This window comes from Oncorhynchus clarkii, chromosome 22, assembly GCF_045791955.1.
Source record: "Oncorhynchus clarkii lewisi isolate Uvic-CL-2024 chromosome 22, UVic_Ocla_1.0, whole genome shotgun sequence".
Classification (NCBI taxonomy): domain Eukaryota; kingdom Metazoa; phylum Chordata; class Actinopteri; order Salmoniformes; family Salmonidae; genus Oncorhynchus; species Oncorhynchus clarkii.
In genome coordinates, this window is record NC_092168.1 from 10,549,786 (window position 1) to 10,573,939 (window position 24,154).

At 41.3% G+C, this 24,154-nt stretch overlaps 1 protein-coding gene across 1 annotated transcript in view; it reads left to right on the forward strand.

The window, feature by feature from the left end:
- The window catches only part of LOC139380339 (kalirin-like), a 281,823-nt gene that overhangs the window by 213,015 nt on the left and 44,654 nt on the right, over positions 1-24,154 (forward strand). The window contains exon 34 of the mRNA XM_071122954.1: positions 4,789-5,035. Coding sequence (XP_070979055.1) covers positions 4,789-5,035 — 247 coding nt within the window. The remainder of the gene's footprint in view (positions 1-4,788; positions 5,036-24,154) is intronic.

Genomic DNA, 24,154 nt, shown 5'->3' on the forward strand with positions numbered 1-24,154 from the left:
ATTTATGCTTTTGACTTGGGTCTCAATGTTTTGGGCTTTTCCAAATGGGTTAATGTCTCAAACAAAAGTTGGTTTTATTTGCCATAAAAATGAAGTGGAGTTTAAATATAATGCTTTAACCCCTACTCCTTGGGCCCGTCTCAAATGGCACCCTAATTCCCTATGTAGTGCACTACTTTTGAACAGAGCTGTATGGGCCCTGGTAAAAAGTAGTGCATGAAATAGGGAATATGGTGCCATGTGGGATTCAGCCCTTGTTTTTTGTGACTCTTGAAAACAGAGGGCACACCCTTATTGTTTTGGAAGATTCGTCACTGACACCCACACGGTTCTACCACAGTGTCTTATCCCTGGCTCATAACACGTTGCTATTTTTCCAGGTGGCTTTGCTGGAGAGGTTAAAATAGGAACTGTTGCATGCCATCATGAGATGTTTGTTTTTATTTAGTCTATTTTACAATGGCCATGAAACAGTCTCCCTCAATGTATTTCACATGAATCTGGCCTTGTGTCCTTCTATGTATGCATACTGTGATCCCCCTTAACTGTCCAGCTCCAATCATATTTTATTATGGTCACCACGATAATTAGGCTGAGTTACTGGCAGTTGTTATTCTACTAATTGGACAGAATTAATCATGTGGAGGTCTGTTGTGCTGCTCGCCAGTATAAAACCATGGGATGTATTAACGAACAAGTATTTATCACTATAGTAACAAGGGATTCTTCTGCAGGCTGTTTGTTTTTGTAAAATTAACTCCTTTGGGGACAGTTTCAATGTAAGACACCTTAATGAGAGGTCAGTTCACTGATGTTCCGTTGGCTTTGGAACACAGGGAGGTTGTTGTTTGATTTAGGAGAGAGGGTGAAACACAGATCCTGCAGCTAGCTGTCTCCTATAAAATATGTTGAGGGAATCTTATTATTATCGCATTATTCACATGTTGTGAAACACTGATCTTGGGTCAGTTCGTATTTCCCCCACTAATGGTTAAGGTTAGGATTGGGGGGAGAGGACGCTGATCCTAGATCTGTACCCAGGGGAAACTTCAGGCTGGATCCTATAAGGACAGACACTGAGGTGGTGCTGTGGCCTGCATGGCCTGCCTGCCTGTTGAGAGTAAACGTACATGACATACATAGACAGGAAGAGGAGAGGCCCAGGCTGTCTGAGCCCCACTTGCACTCATGAATTTTACAGCTGGGACCAGATGGCCAACCATGCAGCTCACAGAGTTACCCCTTACCAGATAGCCATTCAGGAGTTACCTCAGAGTTACCTCTGACCAGATGGCCAACCATGTACGTTGCAGAGTTACCTCTGACCAGATGGCCAACCATGTACGTTGCAGAGTTACCTCTGCTCTCAGGGCCAATGGGGCAGGGGTAAAGTAAGCCGGGTCCGGTACAGCGTCCCGGTAAAACGTGAGCCTATCACAGTAATTAAAACAAAATGCAAAGATAACTATAGGCAATTGTACCATAGTTTAACATTAGCCTTCTGAAGGTCAGCTGCATGAAAATGACCGAATTGACTTGAAACTCCAAATTGCATTGTGGTTCGACGAGAACACAAACATTTTGCCAAGTCGGATATAAGTGGCCGAGAACCAGATGTGCACTTACAGCAGTGGACTACAAGTGCAGTGGGCCTACATGAGAATCGGCGAAATGTCTTTACGAGTTCAGGTAACCGATGTCTTTTTCCATTCATCAAATTGCGGGTGCACAGTGCACTGTTTGGATGATTGTTTGACAATCGGATGAAAACATCAAGACTGGTTGTGTTTATGCCATGTTAAAAATGTAATACATGATGAAAGTTCCATGGCATACCTTTACTGGGCCGACAGAGATCATATTAAATTAATAGGGATTCTATATCTATATATATATATATATATATGAGACCCATAAAAAAATGTAGTAGGTCCCGTAGCGGTAAGAAATCAAATCTACTTCCACCCCTGGCGAGTAGGGTAGAGTTGCCCCTAGATGTTGATCCTGGGTCAGTTTTGCATTTCCCAACTCATGGTTAAGGTTAGAAACTGATCCTAGACCTCTACCTATTGTCAACTTTGACCCAGAGCTTTCTGTTGACTCTGTCCTATTATGCACTGGGTGTGAACTGTTGATGATGGTAGCGTTCGGACATGACTCATGCCTCTTATCAATGCTGTTGGCATATTAGTCGGCCTATTGAGCTGAGAGGTGTGTATTAGATTCTGCAGTCAGGCAGATATACCACTGAACTCTGCGGGCCGGTTTCCCGGACACAAATTAAGCCTCTTCCCGGACTAAAACCCTATTTCAATAAAGAATGTCCATTGAGCATGGCAATGTGTTTTTTGTTGTTGTTATAGACAATGTAATAGACTAAGCGTTTTGACCTCGAAAACAGTCTTGTTTGCCATGTCCATGTAACTTAACTGGGGCTAACAGTGTAGCAAGTGATGCATAGCCTGATGATGCTTCCAGAAAGCTGTGGGTGGTCTTGATATACAGTGAGTTCTGAAAGTATTGGGACAATTACACATTTATTGTTGTTTTGGCTCTGTACTCCAGCACTTTGCATTTGAAATGATACGAGTGCAGACTGTCAGCTGTAGTTTGAAGGCATTTTCATCCATATCAGGTGAATGGTCCCCCCCCCCATTTTAGGGGACCAAAAGTATTGGGACAAATTCACTTGGGTATTAAAGTAGTAAAAAGTTTATTACGTAGTCTAGAATCTATTCTTATTTGCATTAAAAGTGACTTCAAAATAACACTATTTTCCATTAATTTCTTTTGGGCACAAAATAATCTAACCAAAACGAACAGAATATGCGTCCAACAAGTTTGTCGAGTCACAAGTTTGATGTAGTAATTTGTGTGCTATGGATATGGGACCAGAGTAGAGCGTCTGAGCAGATGAGGAAGTGTTGAGTCGACTGTAAGTGACAGCCTGAGGATGGATTCTATCCTATTTTCATTTCCCAAGGTGCAAGGTGGGAGATTTACTGACTTCCAATTGGCTCCTAGCTTGATGATGATTGTGAAACCAGAGATAATCTTCCTCAGCCGGAGAACATTAATACTCATAGAGGACTGGGGATTTCCTCATAACTGGGAGCCTGCAGTCATTTATGACTCTCATCGATCAAACCGGTAGAGTGCCACAACCGCTACCTGGTGTAGAGTTCCCATAGGCATGCGTCCCAAATGGCACCCTATTCCCTATATAGTGCACTACTTTTGACCCAGACCTCTTATGCGCCCTGGTCAAACGGGGTCGCTATTTTTGAGACTCAGCCACAATCCCCAGACGACTATGAGATATAGTCTGTATGCGTCCGTTTATTACCACACTTCACTAACATAGTCATATAATACCATCCAGTTGAGTCATTTAGTGGGTGTGAATATGAGCAGGTTGAATCTTGCCTTGAAGGCTGAACTGAGCGATTTCCACTAGATGTGCCAGCTGCAAAGTCAAAAATGTACTAAATTGTAAACATTTATGAAAACTAAAATGTGCTTTTTGGTCTCACTTTAAGGTTAGGTTCAGGCATTAGGGTTAGATTTAAAGTCTGATTTTAAGACTTTGTGGCTGTGCCAGCTAGTGATCACTCTGCAGAGCTGCCTCCAGAACAAGATTTGTGACAAACACGGCTAACCTGCTATAAATATGACGGCATGACTTCTCTTTCTAGAAACTAAGCTGATCTCTGATACTGATAATGAGTTCATGACCAGGTCAACTGTGTTGAACTGATACACTCTCCTACATATTTATTTGGACAGAGAAGCTCAAATATTTAATTTGGCGTGTTACTCCAGCATTTTGGATTTGAGATCAAATGTTTTATGAGGTGACAGTACAGAATGTCACCTTTTATTTGACGTTATTATTGTACATATCTGTTTTATCGTAGAAATGAAATCACTTTGTGTATCTAGTCCCCCCACTTGAAGGTATAAGTATTTGGACAAGTTCACTTACAATGTATATTGTCAAAGGTTTAGTATTTGGCCCCATATTCCTAATATTAAATGACTACATCAAGCTTGTCAAGCTACACATTTGTTGGATGCATTTTCAATTTGTTTTGGTTGTGTTTCTGCTGTGTTGTATAAATAATGTATCGTATCATTTTGGAGTCACTTTTATTGTAAAGAAGAATGGAATATATTTCTGAACACTACATTATAGTGGATGCTACCATGATTGCGGGTAATCATTCATGAATTGTGAATAATGATGAGTTAGAAAGTTAGAGGATTAAATGATCTTTGTGCATCTAACTTCCTCACTCATCATTGTTCACGATTCATTCATAATTATCTGTAATGATTATCATAAGCTGTCCCACATGACACCCTATTCCCTGCAAAGCTCACAGCTCAGGTCCCAGTGTAGGTCAAGCAGGTAGCCTAGTGGTTAGTGTTGGGCCAGTAACCGAAAGGTTGCTGGATCGAATCCCCGAGCTGACAAGGTGACAAAGGAAAATCTGTCGTTCTGCCCCTGAACAAGGCACTTAACGCACTGTTCCACTTTAGGCCGTCATTGTAAATAATAATTTGTTCTTCACTGACTTGCTGAGTTAAATAAGAAAATTAAAAAGCCCTGTTGTGGTTATGACGGTATTCAGATATTAGTTTAATGGAGTGCTATGAGCATATGCATAAAAACAATATGAGCTCTTTCCTTTTCTCTGCCATGATAATAGTATTATTTGTGCGAAAGACCCGCCTTGTTTTAAAGACTATATAACTCACTGTTCTCTCTCTGTCTCTCTCTCTCAGCTCTCCGGGGGCTGTGAGTTGACGGTGGTGTTGCAGGACTTCACAGCAGGTTGTTCCAGTGAGCTCAGCCTTCAGACGGGTCAGACGGTGGAGTTGCTGGAGAGGCCCAGTGACCGCCCCGGCTGGTGTCTGGTGCGGACCACCGACCGTAGCCCCCCTCAGGAGGGCCTGGTGCCCAGCTCGGCCCTCTGTATCTCCCACTCCCGCAGCAGCGTGGAGATGGAGTGCTTCTTCCCCACAGGGAAAGGTAAGGGCATCAACCATTTTACAGTTGAATAAAGAAGGACAGATTTACTAGTAGATCTTTATAGAATGAAGGTGACATTTGGTCAACAAAAACAAGAAGGACCAATGGACTGTTTGTAAAAGTACAATGCATTTAATGTAATGGCTTGTTCAATAGAACAAAATCTTACAATTGTCTTGGTCCTCTGTTGTTTTGGTTTGGCAGCATGGTAATGTCACTTCTTTGTATCTCTCATTCAATGTCAGAGCTGTGGAAATATTTTTATGAATATACCCGCAGCAAATGTTTACCATTGTTTCACCTGTTATGGGCACTGCTGGATTTTTCAGAACTTGGAAGCATTTTGTTCCCAGACAACTCAACATGTCTTAGTCCTACCTGTAGAGGGAGGTGTTGGTTGTCACTAGGATTCGAGGCAGGTTGGCCATTTGACAGCTAGGGGAACATTTTGCCTCTGAGGAACCCTTGACATTTTACCTCGGTACAATATCCGTCTCCACTTACGTCACTCAGAAAGGTTTTTAGTTATAATGATGGCAATTCTCTCAAACGGTTTTCACTTCAACATGCTGCTCACACTGTGATAGTAGCTAATGCCTCCCTGCTTTCCAGGACAAACGTAAAAGAGGTTCCGTTACGACTTTCATGGAGGCTCTCTCTAGCGTGGTCTAATGTTGTGTATATGGAATTGTAATTAGAAATTGATGTAGCGTTGAAAGGGGGTAGTTTTGACACTTGTCCTGTAACTTTAATTTACGTAGAGCTATCCATTGTCCGAATGAAACGTTTGTGTCAAACAGAGAGAGAGCGTACCACAGAAGTTTATAGAGTTGAACTTAGGGGTCACTGTGTGTCACATTTAGCCCAACAATGAGCACCATTATGCTCTTTCGAACACAGCCCATCCATAGCAACTTAACAAAGGAGCACAGTGGTTGCCGTAGGGATTTCTTCTGGTTATAAAATAAAATTATACTTGTCACATGCTTCGTAAACAACAGGTGTAAGTGAAATGCTTACTAGCGGGTCCTTTTCCAACAATGCAGAGTTAAAGATCTAGAAGTTGCCCTAATGCCGATTGAGTCTGCTTTTTTGTAAACATTTGTAACAGTGCCGGTGTGCTTTCTAGGAGTCCATGTTGTGAAATGACTGGCTATTGTTAGCCGCCTCAGTGAGTATCTGACGAACCTCTTGTTATTGTTCATAGGACATTCCTTTGTCTCCTGTCCCGAATTTCCTTTGTTTTGCTGATTTGGACCTAAAACATCCCTTGTTCCTATTCTGAGATGCTGTGGACACCCTTGCTTCCTGTGCTTCTGTGAAAAGGGATTATTTTTGGAATATAGTTTATGGTAGTGTTGGTTGATTGAGTAGCACAGTGATACCACAAGGCTTAAGATAATACAGTTTGCTGAGCACTGTTGGGTTCTTCATATCCATTACATCCAAGTTAGTCATTTTGCATGTACAGTGCCTTCCGAAAGTATTCACACCCCTTGACATTTTCCACATTTTGTTGCGTTACAGCCTTAATTCAAAATGGTTTAAACATATTTCTTTTCAAACCCATCTGCACATTAATAGACAAGAACAGCTCTAGGACAGAACTACATATATTTTTAAAAGGCACAGGCACACGTAGCCTACGTATCAATACATACACACACGCTATCTAGGTCCAATAGGGGAGAGGCGTTGTGCCGTGAGGTGTTGCTTTATCTGTTTCTTGAAACCAGGTTTGCTGTTCATTCGAGCAATATGAGATGGAACGGAGTTCCGTGCAATAATGGCTTTATATAATACTGTACGTTTTCTTGTATTTGTTCTGGATTTGGGGACTGTGATAAGACCCCTGTTGGCATGTCTGGTGGGGTACGTATGTGTGTCAGTGCTGTGTGTAAGTTGACTATGCAAGCAATTTGGGACTTTCAACACATTCATATTTCTTATGAAAATAAGTGGTGCAGCCAGTCTCTCCTCAACTCTTAGCCAAGAGAGACTGGCACGCATAGTATTTATATCAGCCCTCTGATTACAATGAAAAGTAAGACATGCCGCTCTGTTCTCAGCCAACTGCAGCTTAAAACCTCTTGGATCTACCCATCCCGGATCCGGGAGAATTGTCATCAACTGACACTAATTAGCATAATGCAACGGACATAAATATTACTCGGAAATATTCATATTCATGAAATCACAAGTGAAATATATTGAAACACAGCTTAGCCTTTTGTTAATCACCCTGTCATCTCAGATTTTGAAATGATGCTTTACAGCCAAAGCAAGACAAGCATTTGTGTAAGTTTATCGATAGCCTAGTATAGCATTATGCCTAGCTAGCAGCAGGCAACCTGGTCACAAAAATCAGAAAAGCAATACAATTAAATAGTTTACCTTTGACGAGCTTTGAATGTTTTCACTCACGAGACTCCCAGTTAGATAGCAAATGTTCCTTTTTTCCAAAAATATTATTTTTGTAGTCGAAATAACTCCGTTAGTTCTTCACGTTTGGCTGAGAATTCGACCGGAAATTGCGGTCACGACAACCCCGAAAAATATTCCAAATTTGCTCCATAATATCGACAGAAACATGGCAAACGTTGTTTATAATCAATCCTCAAGGTGTTTTTCAAATATCTATTCGATAATATATCAACCGGGACAGGTGGCTTCTTAGTAGGAAAGAGAGAAACAATCGCCGCATTTTATCTTTTACGCACAAAACACTCTTGAGAGCCTCCAGCTGACCACTGACGCAATGTTGACGTTCAGGCTCATTTTTCAAAATAAAAGCCTGAAACTATGTATTGTGACACTTGACACGTTAGGGAAGCCATAGAAAAAGGAATCTGATTGATATCTCATTCACTGCTCAATAGGGACGCATAGGAACTCAGAGCTTTCTAAATAAGAGTCCCTTCCTGATTGGATTTTTCTGAGGCTTTCGCCTGCAATATCAGTTCTGTTATACTCACAGACAATATTTTTACAGTTTTGGAAACTTTAGAGTGTTTTCTATCCTAAGCTGTCAATTATATGCATGTTCTAGCATCTTGTCCTGACAAAATAGCCCATTTACTTTGGGAACGTTATTTTTCCAAAAATGAAAATAGTGCCCCCTAGATTCAACAGGTTATAACTAGGTCTTTCCTTGCAGCACTTGACCACACGACTGGGCAATAATCAAGATAAGACAAAACTAGAGCCTGTAGGGCTTGCTTTTTGAAGTGTGGTGTCAAAAAAGCAGAGCATCTCTTTATTACATACCTCTTCCCAACTTTACAACCATTGAATCTATATGTATTGACCATGACAGTTTACAATCTAAGGTAACACCAAGTAATTTAGTCCCCTCAACTTGTTCAACAGACACACCATTCATTACCAGATTCAGCTGAGGTCTAGAACTTAGGGAAGGATATGTACCAAGTACAATGATCTTAGTTTTAGAGATGTTCAGGACCAGATTACTACTGGCCACCCATTCCAAAACAGACTGCAACTCTTTGTTAAGGGATTCGGTGACTTCATAGCTGTGGTTGCTGATGCGTATATGGTTGATTCATCAGCATACATGGACACACATGCTTTGTTTAATGCCAGTGGCAGGTCATTGATAAAAATAGAAAAGAGTAGAGGGCCTAGAGAGCTGCCCTGCGGTACACCACACTTTACATGTTTGACAATAGTGAAGCTTCCATTAAAGAAAACCCTTTGAGTTCTATTAGAGGTTGAAAAACAATAACACATACAGTTGAAGTCGGAAGTTTACATATACCTTAGACAAATACATTTAAACTCAGTTTTTCACAATTCCTGCCATTTAATCCAAGTAAAAAGTTCCTGTCTTAGGTCAGTTAGGATCACCACTTTATTTTAAATGTGAAATGTCAGAATAATAGTAAAGAGAATGATTTATGTCTGCTTTTATTTATTTCATCACATTCCCAGTGGGTCAGAAGTTTACATACACTCAATTGGTATTTGGTAGCATTGCCTTTAAATTGTTTAACTTGGTTCAAACGTTTCAGGGTAGCCTTCCACAAGCTTCCCACAATAAGTTGGGTGAATTTTGGCCCATTCCTCCTGACAGAGCTCCGAAAAGTACGATCTTTGTCCCCATGTGCAGTTGCAAACCATAGTCTGGCTTTTTTATGGCGGTTTTGGAGCAGTGGCTTCTTCATTGTTAAGGGGCCTTTCAGGTTATGTCAATATAGGACTCGTTTTACTGTGGATATAGATATTTTTGTATCCTGCAGCATCTTCACAAGGTCACTTTTTGCGCCAAAGTACGTTCATCTCTAGGAGACAGAACGCGTCTCCTTCCTGAGCGGTATGATGGCTGGTCCCATGGTGTTTATACTTGCGTACTATTGTTTGTACAGATGGACGTGGTACTTTCAGGCGTTTGGAAATTATTCCCAAGGATGAACCAGACATGTGGAGGTCAACAATTTTTTTCTGAGGTCTTGGCTGATTTCTTTGGATTTTCCCATGATGTCAAGCAAAGAGGCATTGAGTTTGAAGCTAGGCCTTGAAATACATCCACAGGTACACCTCCAATTGACTCAAATGATGTTAATTAGCCTATCAGAAGCTTCTAAAGCCGTGACATCATTTTCTGGAATTTTCCAAGCTGTTTAAAGGCACAGTGAACTTAGTGTATGTTCACTTTTGATCAACTGGAATTGTGATACAGGGAATTATAAGTGAAATAATCTGTCTGTAAACAATTTTTGGAAAAAAGACTTGTGTCATGCACAAAGTAGATGTCTTGACCGACTTGCCAAAGCTATAGTTTGTTAACAAGACATTTGTGGAGTGGTTGAAAAACGAGTTTTAATGACTCCAACCTATGTCTATGTAAACGTCCAACTTCAATTGTATATTTTTTCAACAACAGGTTATGGTCAATAGTATCAAAGGCTGCACTGAAATCTTACTGTACAGCTCCCACAATCTTCTTATTATCAATTTCTTTCAACCGATCATCAGTCATTTGTGTCAGTGCAGTACATGTTGAGTTACCTTCTCTATGAGCATGCTGAAAGTCTGTTAATTTGTTCACAGAGAAATAGCATTGTATTTGGTCAAACACCATTTTTTTCCCCCAACAGTTTACTAAGAGCTGGCAGCAAGCTGATAGGTCTGCTGTTAGGATCAGTAAAGGCTGCTTCACCACTCTTGGGTAGTGGAATGATTTTGGCTTCCCTCCAGGCCTGAGGACAAAGACTTTTCTCTAGGCTCAGATTAAAGACATGACAGATAGGAGTTGCTATAGAGCCGGTTACCATGCTCAGTAGCTTTCCATCTGTTGTCAATGCCAGGAGGTTTGTCATTATTGATTGATGGATAACAATATTTATTCCACACTAACTTTACAAAATTCAAACTTGCAAATGCTTTTATTTCATTATTTGTTTTTTTATGCATGAATGCGATGGCTCACTGTTTGTTGGTGGCATTTCCTGCCTAAGTTTGCCAATGAAGTAATCATTAAAATAATTGGCAACATCAAATGGTTTTGTAACGAATAAGCCATCTGATTCGATGAAAGATGGGAGTTGAATTTGTTTTCCTGCCCGTCATGTTCCATCATTCTTTATATCATTGATCTTAGCTTCATAATACAATTTCTTGTTCATTTTGTTGAGTTTAGTCACATAATTTCTCAATTTGCAGTAAGTCAGCCAGCCATATTGGCCACTCCTTTTGCCCCATCTCTTTCAACCATACAGTTTTTAAAATCCTCATCAATCCATGGAGCCTTAACAGTTCTAATAGTCAGTTTCTTAACAGGTGCATGTTTATCAACCATCATAAATTCCTCAGGTGCTACATCTGGATGCTCCTCATTAATCACATCAGACCAACAAATATTTTTAACATCATCCACATAAGAGTCACAGCAAAATCTTTTGTATGATCTCTTATACACTTACAGTGCCTTGCGAAAGTATTCGGCCCCCTTGAACTTTGCGACCTTTTGCCACATTTCAGGCTTCAAACATAAAGATATAAAACTGTATTTTTTTGTGAAGAATCAACAACAAGTGGGACACAATCATGAAGTGGAACGACATTTATTGGATATTTCAAACTTTTTTAACAAATCAAAAACTGAAAAATTGGGCGTGCAAAATTATTCAGCCCCCTTAAGTTAATACTTTGTAGCGCCACCTTTTGCTGCGATTACAGCTGTAAGTCACTTGGGGTATGTCTCTATCAGTTTTGCACATCGAGAGACTGACATTTTTTCCCATTCCTCCTTGCAAAACAGCTCGAGCTCAGTGAGGTTGGATGGAGAGCATTTGTGAACAGCAGTTTTCAGTTCTTTCCACAGATTCTCGATTGGATTCAGGTCTGGACTTTGACTTGGCCATTCTAACACCTGGATATGTTTATTTTTGAACCATTCCATTGTAGATTTTGCTTTATGTTTTGGATCATTGTCTTGTTGGAAGACAAATCTCCGTCCCAGTCTCAGGTCTTTTGCAGACTCCATCAGGTTTTCTTCCAGAATGGTCCTGTATTTGGCTCCATCCATCTTCCCATCAATTTTAACCATCTTCCCTGTCCCTGCTGAAGAAAAGCAGGCCCAAACCATGATGCTGCCACCACCACGTTTGACAGTGGGGATGGTGTGTTCAGCTGTGTTGCTTTTACGCCAAACATAACGTTTTGCATTGTTGCCAAAAAGTTCAATTTTGGTTTCATCTGACCAGAGCACCTTCTTCCACATGTTTGGTGTGTCTCCCAGGTGGCTTGTGGCAAACTTTAAAGACACTTTTTATGGATATCTTTAAGAAATGGCTTTCTTCTTGACACTCTTCCATAAAGGCCAGATTTGTGCAATATACGACTGATTGTTGTCCTATGTAGATCTCTTCAGTTCATCCAGAGTGATCATGGGCCTCTTGGCTGCATCTCTGATCAGTCTTCTCCTTGAATGAGCTGAAAGTTTAGAGGGACGGACAGGTCTCGGTAGATTTGCAGTGGTCTGATACTCCTTCCATTTCAATATTATCGTTTGCACAGTGCTCCTTGGGATGTTTAAAGCTTGGGAAATCTTTTTGTATCCAAATCCTGCTTTAAACTTCTTCACAACAGTATCTCGGACCTGCCTGGTGTGTTCCTTGTTCTTCATGATGCTCTCTGCGCTTTTGACGGACCTCTGAGACTATCACAGTGCAGGTGCATTTATACGGAGACTTGATTACACACAGGTGGATTGTATTTATCATCATTAGTCATTTAGGTCAACATTGGATCATTCAGAGATCCTCACTGAACTTCTGGAGAGAGTTTGCTGCACTGAAAGTAAAGGGGCTGAATAATTTTGCACGCCCAATTTTTCAGTTTTTGATTTGTTAAAAAAGTTTGAAATATCCAATAAATGTCGTTCCACTTCATGATTGTGTCCCACTTGTTGTTGATTCTTCACAAAAAAATACAGTTTTATATCTTTATGTTTGAAGCCTGAAATGTGGCAAAAGGTCGCAAAGTTCAAGGGGGCCGAATACTTTCGCAAGGCACTGTATAGGCCCAGCTTTTGGAACTTTGGCTTTCCTGGATGTAGCCACTATATTGTGATCACTGCATCCAAAGTTCTACAGTATTAGTATAAATGTGGATGATCTTGTTCCTGTTGTGTTTGTAAACACCCTGTTAGGTTAATAACCTGAACCAGATTACACGCACTGGTTACAGTGAGAAGCTTCCTCTTGAGCAGACAGCTTGATGAAATCCAGTCAATATTCAGGTCCCCAAGAAAGTAGACCTCTCTGTTTACATCACATACACTATCAAGTATTTCACACACATTATTTAGATACTGTTAGCACTTGGTGGCCTATAGCAACACCCCAAACAAAAAGGCTTTAGATGTGCCAAGTGAACCTGCAACCACAACACATCAATAAAAATTCACATAAGATCTTCTATAGGCATTATAGGGATATGGCTCTGAATATATACAGCAACACCTCCCCATAAGCATTTGTACAACTGACTTTCCCTTTCTGTCTCTTCTATAGATGTTATATCCTTGTATTGCTACTGCTGTATCATCAAAGTGAGTCTCAGAAATTCCTAATATATTAATTTTATCTGATGTTAGCAAGTTATTGATTTCATGAACCTTATTTCTAAGGCTGCATATATTGGGCTATTTTCAGCCCTTTCCTGTGTAGCTTATCAGAGATAGACAGACATAATATGGAAAAGAGCACACAAAGCAAGAGGAAACAATATACATTCAGCAGTCCATTAATCAATTGGTATGTGTGTGCGCTCTGCAGGGTTGAAGCTACAAACCCATAGGCTTGGTTCTCTCATCCCTTCCAGGCTTCTGGGAGGGAGGGAGGGTGGACAATGAGCCTGTCATAGCGGATGTAAGCAATATCCACTCCAAAGTGAAAACATGTTTTTAGAAAATGTTGAACATTTATTGAAAATGAAATACAGAAATATCTCATTTACATACTGTGCATTGGAAAGTTTTCAGACCCCTTGACTTTTTCCACATTTTGTTACGTTTACAGCCTTAATCTAAAATAGTTTTTTACATTTTTATCCCTCCTCAATCTACACATAATACCTGATAATGACAAAGAAAAATCCGGTTTTTAGAAATGTTTGCAAAAAAAAATCACATTTACATAAGTATTCAGACCCTTTACTCAATACTTTGTTGAAGCACCTTTGGCAGGGATTGAGTCCTCTTCGAGTCAGCTTCGAGTCCTCTTGGGTATGACGCTACGTGCTTGGCACACCTGTATTTGAGCAGTTTCTCCCATTCTTCACTGCAGATCCTCTCAGCCTTTGTCAGGTTGGATGGGGAGCGTCGCTGCACTGCTATTTTCAGATTTCTCCAGAGATGTTCGATCGGGTACGGGTTCGAGTCCGGGCTCTGGCTGGGCCACTCAAGGACATTGAGACTTGTCCCAAAGTCACTCCTGCGTTGTCTTTGCTGTGTGCTTAGTGTCGTTGTCTGAAGTCCTGAGCGCTCTGGAACAGATTTTAATCAAGGATCTCTCTGTACTTTGCGCTGTTCATCTTTCCCTCGATCCTGACTAGTCTCCCAGTCCCTGCTGGAGAAAATCATCTTCACGGCATGATGCTGCCACCACCATGCTTCACCATAGGGATGGCGCCAAGTTTCCTCCAGACATGACGCTTAGCATTCAGGCCAAAGCATTCAATCTTGGTTTCATCAGACCAGAGAATCTTGTTTCTCCTGATCTGAGATCCTTTAGGGGACTTCTGGCAAACTCCATGTGGGCTGTCGTGCCTTTTACTGAGTGGCGGCTTTCATCTGGCTACTCTACCATAAAAGCCTGATTGGTGGAGTGCTGCAGAGATGGTTGTCCTTCTGGAAGGTTCTCCCATCTCCACAGAGGAACGCTGGAGCTCTGTCAGAGTGACCATCAGGTTCTTGGTTACCTCCCTTCTTGGTTACCGCCACTGTATTTTTGGGGACCTTCAATGCTGCAGACATTTTGGTACCCTTCCCCAGATCTGTGCCTTGAAACAATCTTGTCTTGGAGCTCTACAGCGGTTCCTTCGACCTCATGGCTTTGTTTTTGCGCTGACATGCACTGTCAACTGTGGTACCTTATATAGACAGGTCTGTGCCTTTCCAAATCATGTCCAATCAACTGAATTTACCACAGATGGTCTCCAATCAAGTTGTAGAAACATCTCAAGGATGATCAATGGGAACAGGATGCACCTGAGCTCAATTTGGAGTCTCATAGCAAAGGGTCTGAATACTTATGTAAATAAGGTATTTCTGTTTTTTAAAATATACATTTGCAAAAAAATCGAACCCTTTTTGCTTTGTCATTATGAGGTACTGTGTGTAGATTGAGGATTCAGAATGCACTGTAAGTATTCAGACCCCTGAGTCAATATTTTGTCGAAGCACCTTTGGCTGCGATTACAGCTTTGAGTTTGCGCTGTTCTGTGAAGGGAGTATTACACAGCGTTGTACGAGATCTTCAGTTCCTTGACAGTTTCTCACATGGAATAGCCTTAATTTCTCAGAACAAGAATAGACTGACTAGTTTCACAAGAAAATTATTTGTTTCTGGTCATTTTGAGCCTGTAATCGAACCTATAAATGCTGACACTCCAGATACTCAACTAGTATAAAGAAGGCCAGTTTTAATGCTTCTTTAATCAGGACAACATTTTTCAGCTGTGCTAACATAATTGCAAAAGGGTTTTCTAATGCTCAATTAGCCTTTTAAAATGATATACTTGGATTAGCTAACACAACGTGCCATTGGAACACAGGAGTGATGGTTGCTGATAATGGACCTATGTACGCCTATGTAGATATTCCATTAAAAATCTGCCGTTTCCAGCTACAATAGTCATTTACAACATAGAAAATGTCTACACTGTATTTCTGATCAATTTGATGTTATTTTAATAGGCAAAAAAATGTGCTTTTCTTTAAAAACATGGTCATTTCTAAGTGACCCTAAACTTTTGAACGGTAGTGTATGTCTGGTTTGAACTTTTTCACCACAATAAGGAAATTCCCATTCTTGTGGCCTCGTAGATACGAGGTTTTTCCCACACTCACACATTTTCTCTTTAATTTTCTCGGAAACATTCTCACATTTTACAATAGAACATGCTCCTTCTGCCCATGATCTTGTCAGAGAAATACCAGTTCCCCATGGGTTTGTGACATACTGAACATTCTTTGATGAAAACAAGTAATCTCTCATCACCCACCTCATGTAGGGTTGTGTGTTTTTGCACAGCTATCTATGGCCGTACAAAGTTCAAGGAAGTAAGTAAGAACAATGAAAAGCTGGTGGTGGTGGTGTTGTCGTCTCACCAGTGCTTGTCATTAATGATCATGTAACTCAGACATTCTCGTCATAGTTTCAGGGAAGAATGATCCTAACCCTAATAATGTATGAATATTTCATCCAGATTTTTTGTTGTTTGTTGTTAGTGACAGTTGGTGAGCGCTAAAGTTAGAATTAGTTAAGAGCTATTTAGAGGAAGTGTGAGTTAGTTAAATGACGGTCAAATAAATGAAGGCCACCGAAGCGAGGCGTCCTGTCTCTGTGTATGTGTGGTCGGTTGCTCGCCATGTTCTGTTCAATAAGACACACATTAACTCTCGTTTGTTTCAGGGATCAACTCATTTGCCTATCCACTGCATACTGCCGGCTAAGACTTTCCTCAGAGAAGAGCCTGGCCTTGTTTTTCCATGACAGTATGCAAAACTAAGAGCTGTCGTACGGACACAGCTATACAATATGGAAATTTGCACAGCAAGAAGAAAATACTCCAGTGTGAAAAGGGTAATGTAGAGATGCGGGTCGTAAGGGCAGATATTTCCGGAGGTGGGGTTCAGGTGCCTAATTGTTGATATTTATTTACAGTGTTCAGGAGTGATAGCCCGGCAAAAGATATCCACAAGATAAACGGGTCGACGACAGACTTACTTCTCAAACAAAATCAACTGCAATAAGCCTGAAACAGGCTTAGCCTGTAGCTTCCATAGCTATTACAGGTTGGGGGTGTGCTTGGCTCAAGCAGCCTCCCCACTTGATTTCTAAAGCAGAACTGAATTTCTCTCCAAAAAAGAGCCAATATACAGTTTAAGAAAGTACACTTCCTGGAACATACCAATCAACATCGAACAAGTCAACATCAAACAAATCTGACTACTACAAATGTAACTGGCTTTCTCATAATTACCACATGACATATATTCGGTCTAAAACCGAATTGACCACTTCCATGTGCACTTTAAATGAAGCGCACGTTGAACAACATGAATCATGAATGGTTACATGAATGGAACTGGCAAATGGCAGAAACCCAGTAACGCACTGTATGGCGGTGCACGAATGCGTGCGCACCCCTGACGCACAACCCAAATGACAGCGACAGACACATGGAGCTCTGACAACACGGGAAGTATGAACAAAGGAAAGCATTAACAGAATAAAATAAACCGTTTCTAGCTTGTGGCTGTTACGATTATTCTGTGCACATGAAACAACCTTCCACTGTTGAGTAGGCTAGAGACAGGTAATGTACCACATTGTTTGAAACAGATTATACAAAACGTCCTCTACATACGTACAATGTTCCTACCGAACTGGGCATGAACTATAAACTGGAGCTTACTGCAAAGGTGCAAAATAATAATATAGTCATGTGCAGTATAATGCTTCTAGAAAGAAATGGCAAAATGCATAAGGGAAATAGAAAACACTTTTTAAATATAATGGTAGATTAGACAGTGATTAGACTGTGTGTGTGTGTTCGTCAGAAAATGAATGAATGAAAAGGCAATGCCGGCAAAATAAATTGTATTTATTTTTTATTTTATTTCACCTTTATTTAACCAGGTAGGCAAGTTGAGAACAAGTTCTCATTTACAATTGCGACCTGGCCAAGATAAAGCAAAGCAGTTCGACACATACAACGACACAGAGTTACACATGGAGTAAAACAAACATACAGTCAATAATACAGTATAAACAAGTCTAAATACGATGTGAGCAAATGAGGTGAGATAAGGGAGGTAAAGGCAAAAAAAGGCCATGGTGGCAAAGTAAATACAATATAGCAAGTAAAACACTGGAATGGTAGATTTGCAATGGAAGAATGTGCAAAGTGCAAAGTAGAAATAAAAATAATGGGGTGCAAAGGAGCAAAATAAATAAATAAATTAAATACAGAAGGGAAAGAGGTAGTTGTTTGGGCTAAATTATAGGTGGGCTATGTACAGGTGCAGTAATCTGTGAGCTGCTCTGACAGTTGGTGCTTAAAGCTAGTGAGGGAGATAAGTGTTTCCAGTTTCAGAGATTTTTGTAGTTCGTTCCAGTCATTGGCAGCAGAGAACTGGAAAGAGAGGCGGCCAAAGAAAGAATTGGTTTTGGGGGTGACTAGAGAGATATACCTGCTGGAGCGTGTGCTACAGGTGGGAGATGCTATGGTGACCAGCGAGCTGAGATAAGGGGGGACTTTACCTCGCAGGGTCTTGTAGATGACATGGAGCCAGTGGGTTTGGCGACGAGAATGAAGCGAGGGCCAGCCAACGAGAGCGTACAGGTCGCAATGGTGGGTAGTATATGGGGCTTTGGTGACAAAACGGATTGCACTGTGATAGACTGCATCCAATTTGTTGAGTAGGGTATTGGAGGCTATTTTGTAAATGACATCGCCAAAGTCGAGGATTGGTAGGATGGTCAGTTTTACAAGGGTATGTTTGGCAGCATGAGTGAAGGATGCTTTGTTGCGAAATAGGAAGCCAATTCTAGATTTAACTTTGGATTGGAGATGTTTGATATGGGTCTGGAAGGAGAGTTTACAGTCTAACCAGACACCTAAGTATTTGTAGTTGTCCACATATTCTAAGTCAGAGCCGTCCAGAGTAGTGATGTTGGACAGGCGGGTAGGTGCAGGTAGCGATCGGTTGAAGAGCATGCATTTAGTTTTACTTGTATTTAAGAGCAATTGGAGGCCACGGAAGGAGAGTTGTATGGCATTGAAGCTTGCCTGGAGGGTTGTTAACACAGTGTCCAAAGAAGGGCCAGAAGTATACAGAATGGTGTCGTCTGCGTAGAGGTGGATCAGAGACTCACCAGCAGCAAGAGCGACCTCATTGATGTATACAGAGAAGAGTCGGTCCAAGAATTGAACCCTGTGGCCGTAGGGGCACAGTCATGGTCCACATTTCAGAAACTGGTGGGGGGTTTGAAGCGCTGTCACCATTATTAAAACATTTTTTAGCAACTTGTCTCAGCAGCTTACATATTTGATGCAAAGAGGGTAGAAATGGCTTATTTGGTCGATATTACTTGCCAAGCAGACAGACCCAGCGCCACTATAAAATGACTGAGAGGACAGTTGAAATCAGTGAGGGGGCCAAAAAATGTGGGGTTCTTGCATTGGAATTAAATTGAATTCTGCTTATATCACGCTATACCACAATTACCGTAAAGTTCAAACCCTGAGATTGCGAGACTATCGGGTGCTTTTGAAGTGACAGGTTGGCGTGACATCTGTAGCCCATCTCCACTGTATCAGCACAATGGACAGAGGCAATGGACAGAGGCAATGGACAGAGGCAATGGACAGAGGCAATGGACAGAGGCAATGGACAGAGGCAATGGACAGAGGCAATGGACACACTAAAAGCAAGGCCTATTTGGCATTGAAAATGTAGGCTGGCAAAATAAGTAATTTTGCCATTCCATTAACCCTAGGTTTTTGCTGAAAGTGACGCCACTGGCTATAACACCAAGATGTTGATGAAAACCTACCAGCTTGATTGTTTCTTACCTTTTTCAGAATATTTGCAGCTTCCTTGATGCTCTGTTGAACTTCCTGAGTAATCGATCATTCCATTCTCACCAAAACCTTCTTGTAAGATCGCCCTGAAATGCCAGTTGGATTAGTTGTGCTTTCCTTGGGTGTAGCATGATTCATCTGTGCTGACTGAACACGTTTGTCAAAGTGGAAAATGAGTTCTTGCCAGGTGCCTATCATTAACAAGTGTCGACACCTCAGTTCCCATAGCACTTCAAACTTGTGTATCTTTCCACATTGCAGTGCATTTCAAAATGCTACTTGCTTGATGCGTGCCTAGCGAATCCATTGGTCCAATCGATAGCAATGCTTCCAGTTAAAATACCCACCTTGGGTGAAGGCCTTGTCTGCATTAGGATTCTAGGCTGGCTCCTCTGTTCTAAGATCGTCAGGAACAGTCGGAGGTGGAGGGGGCTGTTGAGCCATTTATCTTGGCGGCGCTTGTGAAAGGGGGGGTATGTTCTGCACGCGTAGCTTGCTGGAGCTAGGCAGCGTCATCGCTGCTGGGCTTGGCGGCAGCCTCAGTGCTTTGATTTTAATATCCATCGTGGCAGTGGCAGATTAGCTGGTTAGAGCTATACAGGCTAATAACACTAATGCCTTTTGCGGCTAGCTGAGAAGCTAAACTCTAGCGGTGGGGCGTGAGGCAGAGTTGAGTGAAGCAGCTTCAACTGTAAATTGAAGCAGCTTCATGCTTATACATCAAAATCAATTATTACAAGCTGAGGCGTTTCACATTATTCATGTAGCCTACCACAGATGAGCAGTGTTCTTTTCAGCTTTTTATGGAAACCCAAGGGAGTCGTAGCCTACCTAACCGCCCAGTGGCTTTCAATAGCCCCCCTACACACAAACACGCTCTGTCCGTGGTGCTGATACAGCACGATACAGATTTCGTGACAACCTGCCACTCAATCATTGCAACATTTGGGCTATTTTTATATAGGGACATAAAACTAAAACTGAGGTGGCACAGCAGAGCTGTTTATTCAAAACAAAAATATCCTGGTGCATTCAGACACAGCCAGTGGTGTAAAGTATTTAAGAAAAAATACTTTAAAGTACTACACTGAACAAAAATATAAATTCAACATGTAAAGTGTTGGTCCCATGTTTCATGAGCTGAAATATAAGATCCTAGAAATGTTCCATACGCATAAAAAGCTTATTTCTCTCCAATTTTGTGCACAAATTGGTTTACATTCCTGTTAGTGATCATTTCTCCTTTGCCAAAATTATCCATCCACCTGACAGGTGTGGCATATCAAGAACCTGATTAAACAGCATGATCATTACACAGGTGCACCTTATAAAAGGCCACTCTAAAATGTGCAGTTTTGTCACACAACACAATGCCACAGATGTCTCAAGTTTTGAGGGAGCATTCAATTGGCATGCTGACTGTAGGAATGTCCACCAGAGCTGTTGCCAGAGAATTGAATGAACATTTCTCTACCATAAGCGGCCTCCATCATTTTAGAGAATTTGGCAGTATGTTCAACCGGCCTCACAACCTCAGACCACGTGTGAGGCAAATGGTGGTCACACCAGATACTGGCCTCTTTCTGATCCCCAACCTTTTTCTTTAAAAGGTATCTGTGACCAACAAATGCATAACCAGTGCCGTCTGGTTTGCTTAATAAGCCATTTGAAATGATTTAAACTTTTACTATATTATATTTTAAACCAGACTTTTACTGAAGTAGTATTTATTTTATTAGTATTTTTAAATTTTTTATATATTTTTTATGTACCCCCAGAATATCTAGTGGCACAGCTAGCACTGCAGTGCAGTGCCTTAGACCACTGCGCCACTCGGGAGGCCCTCAAGTAGTATTTTACTTGCCGACTTCCAGTTTTGCTTGAGTCATTTTCTATTAAAGTATCTTTACTTTTACTCAAGTATGACAATTGGGTACTTTTCCCACCACTGGACACAGTTGTAACTGCAAAGCCAGCCATGGTGCGCTCGCATATGGGGCTCAGCCAGGACTGTTACTTTTGCAACTAAATATAAACATTTTAACACTGTGATCAAATTTGAAGTTGGGAAAATAGATAGCAAAAATGCAGAAGGGCGTTAAATGCCTGTAAACAGTTTGGGGAGCATTTTTTCCCCCCACAGATTTGAATCATTTAATATTAGGCCTACTGATTATTTCTCACTATCTACTTGCGAGTCTGCGAGATACTCATTGACAGACCGCGAGCTACCAGGCATGCAGTTTTCTTCCAATGTTCAACCTTTGGTAGTAGGCTGATGGAAGGCTACTTAGAGTCAGAGTCGGCGGTACAGCGAAGCCTAATCAGACATGCCCGTGCTCATCATGGTTCTTAAAGCCAAAGTGAAAAGATGCAAGGAATTTGTTTGTGGTGAACGCTGCTTAAATTGAGATTAAATTGCAATTGTGTGTCACCTGTCTACACACCACATCCCATAATGTCAAAATGGAATTATGTTTTTTGAATTTTTTTACAAATTAATTTTTAAATAAAAGCTAAAACGTCTTGAGTCAATAAGTATCCAACCCCTTTGTTATGGCAAGCCTAAATAAGTTCAGGAGTAAAAATGTGCTTTGCAAGTCACATAGTAAGTTGCATGGACTAGCTCTGTGTGCAACATTTTGAATGACTACCTCATCTCTGTACCCCACACCTACAATTATCTGTAAGATCCCTCAGTCAAAGACCAGGGAGATTTTCCAGTGCCTCCAAGAGAAGGACAGCTATTGGTAGATGGGTTTAAAAAAAAGCTGACATTGAATATCCCCTTGAGCATGGTAAAGTTATTAATTACACTTTGGATGGTGTATCAATACACCCAGTCACTACAAATATACAGCTGTCCTTCCTAACTCAGTTGCCGGAGAGGAAGGACACTGCCAATGGTGACTTTAAAACAGTTACAGAGTTTAATGGCTGTGATAGGAGAACTGGATAAACAATTTTGTAGTAGTTATTCCCCAATACTAACCTAAATTATAGTAAAAATAAGGAATAAAAAATATTACGAAACATGCATCCTGTTTGCAAATCAACACATCAATGTGTACCACTCTTAATATTTTATCAGCAACGACTAGGGAGTTTTTTAGGATCCAAATCAATTGAATACAGCTCAGCACACTGGTTTAGTCTGCTTTCCAACAGACATTTGGAGACAATTCACGTTTTAGCAGGACAATAACCTAAAACACAAGCCTTGGTCATTGAGGTGACCAAGAACCCAATGGTCACTGTGACAGAGCTCCGGAGTTCCTCTGTGGATATGGGAGAACCTTCCAGAAGGACAACCATCTCAGCAGCACTCCACCAATCAGGCCTTTATGGTAGTGGCCATCTGGAAGCCACTCGTCAGTAAAAGGCACTTGCCAGCCCGCTTGGAGTTTGCCAAGGCACCTAAAGGACTTTCAGACATTGAGAAACAAGATTGAAAGAAACAAGGCCTGGTTACAGTTTTGACTTAAATCGGCTTCATAATTTATGGCAAGACCTGAAAATGTCTGTCTAGCAATGATCAACAACAACTTTGACAGCTGTGCAAAGCTTTTAGAGACTTACCCAGAAAGACTCACAGCTGTAATCACTGCTAAAGGTCCTTCTAAAAACTATTGACTGCGTGTGAATACTTATGTAAATTAGATATTTCTGTAATTCATTTTCAATACATTTGTGAAAATCTCAGTTTGCGCCATTTCTCAGGTGCATATGAGTAGGTCTGAACACAGTTCACCACCGCCAACTTTTCAGTTTTAAAAAAAGGAAATTGTCTCTCACATAGAAGTAGAAGTCAGCAATGGTCAGTTGTATTTGTGTAGAACTGTCAGCAGCAGACTGAGTCTTGACTTGGGTCAGCTTTCCACCACTCCCTGTGCAGTCCAAGGGCACAAGAGCAATGGTCGGGGAAACATTGCCCCCCTGGGGCATATCCAGACCCTTTTGCTGTAGCGTCGCCTTCAGGCCAAGCGCAGATGCACTCACAGGCCTCTCAGATTCCTCTTTACGGACAGGGACAGGAAAGGACCCGGTCAGCTCAGTCACAAGTTCCCCCTCAACATCGCCTCCAACACGATCAGGAGAGAAGTGGGCAGGAGGCAGATTGACATCCCAGACGATGTCCTCACCAGGGCTTGACTGGCGCTGCAGCTCCGACTCACACCCACGCCACGGATTGATGGCTGACGGTCCTTTGTGCTTCGACGTAGCAGTAAAACTCGTTGAGCTGGTTAGGTAGAAGGGGATCACCCAATGCATAGGTGTTCTTTTGTTTGTAATTGGTGATCTTCTGAAGACTCCTCCAGACAGACGAGCAGTCGTTAGTGGAGAGTTGTTGTTCTAGCCTCTCCTTGTATGGTCCTTTGGCGGCTTTAATCCCCTTATTCAGATTCTTTCACTACTCTGTAATGGTCCATGTTGCCACTCCTATGTGCCTCTTCCTTGGCAGAGCGTAGGCTTCTCAGCTCTGCATTGAGCCAGGGTTTTTCGTTGTTGAATGTGACAAAAGTACTGGTTGGAATGCAGTTTTCCCCATAGACACCAACGTACGATGTTACCCTGCCTGTGTAGTCAGGTAAACTCAGCAAAAAAAGAAAAGTCCCTTTCCCAGGACCCTGTCTTTCAAAGATAATTCGTAAAAATCCAAATAACGTCACAGATCTTCATTGTAAAGGGTTTAAACACTCTTTCCCATGCTTGTTCAATGAACCATAGACAATTAATGAACATGCACCTGTGGAACGGTCGTTAAGACACTAACAGCTTACA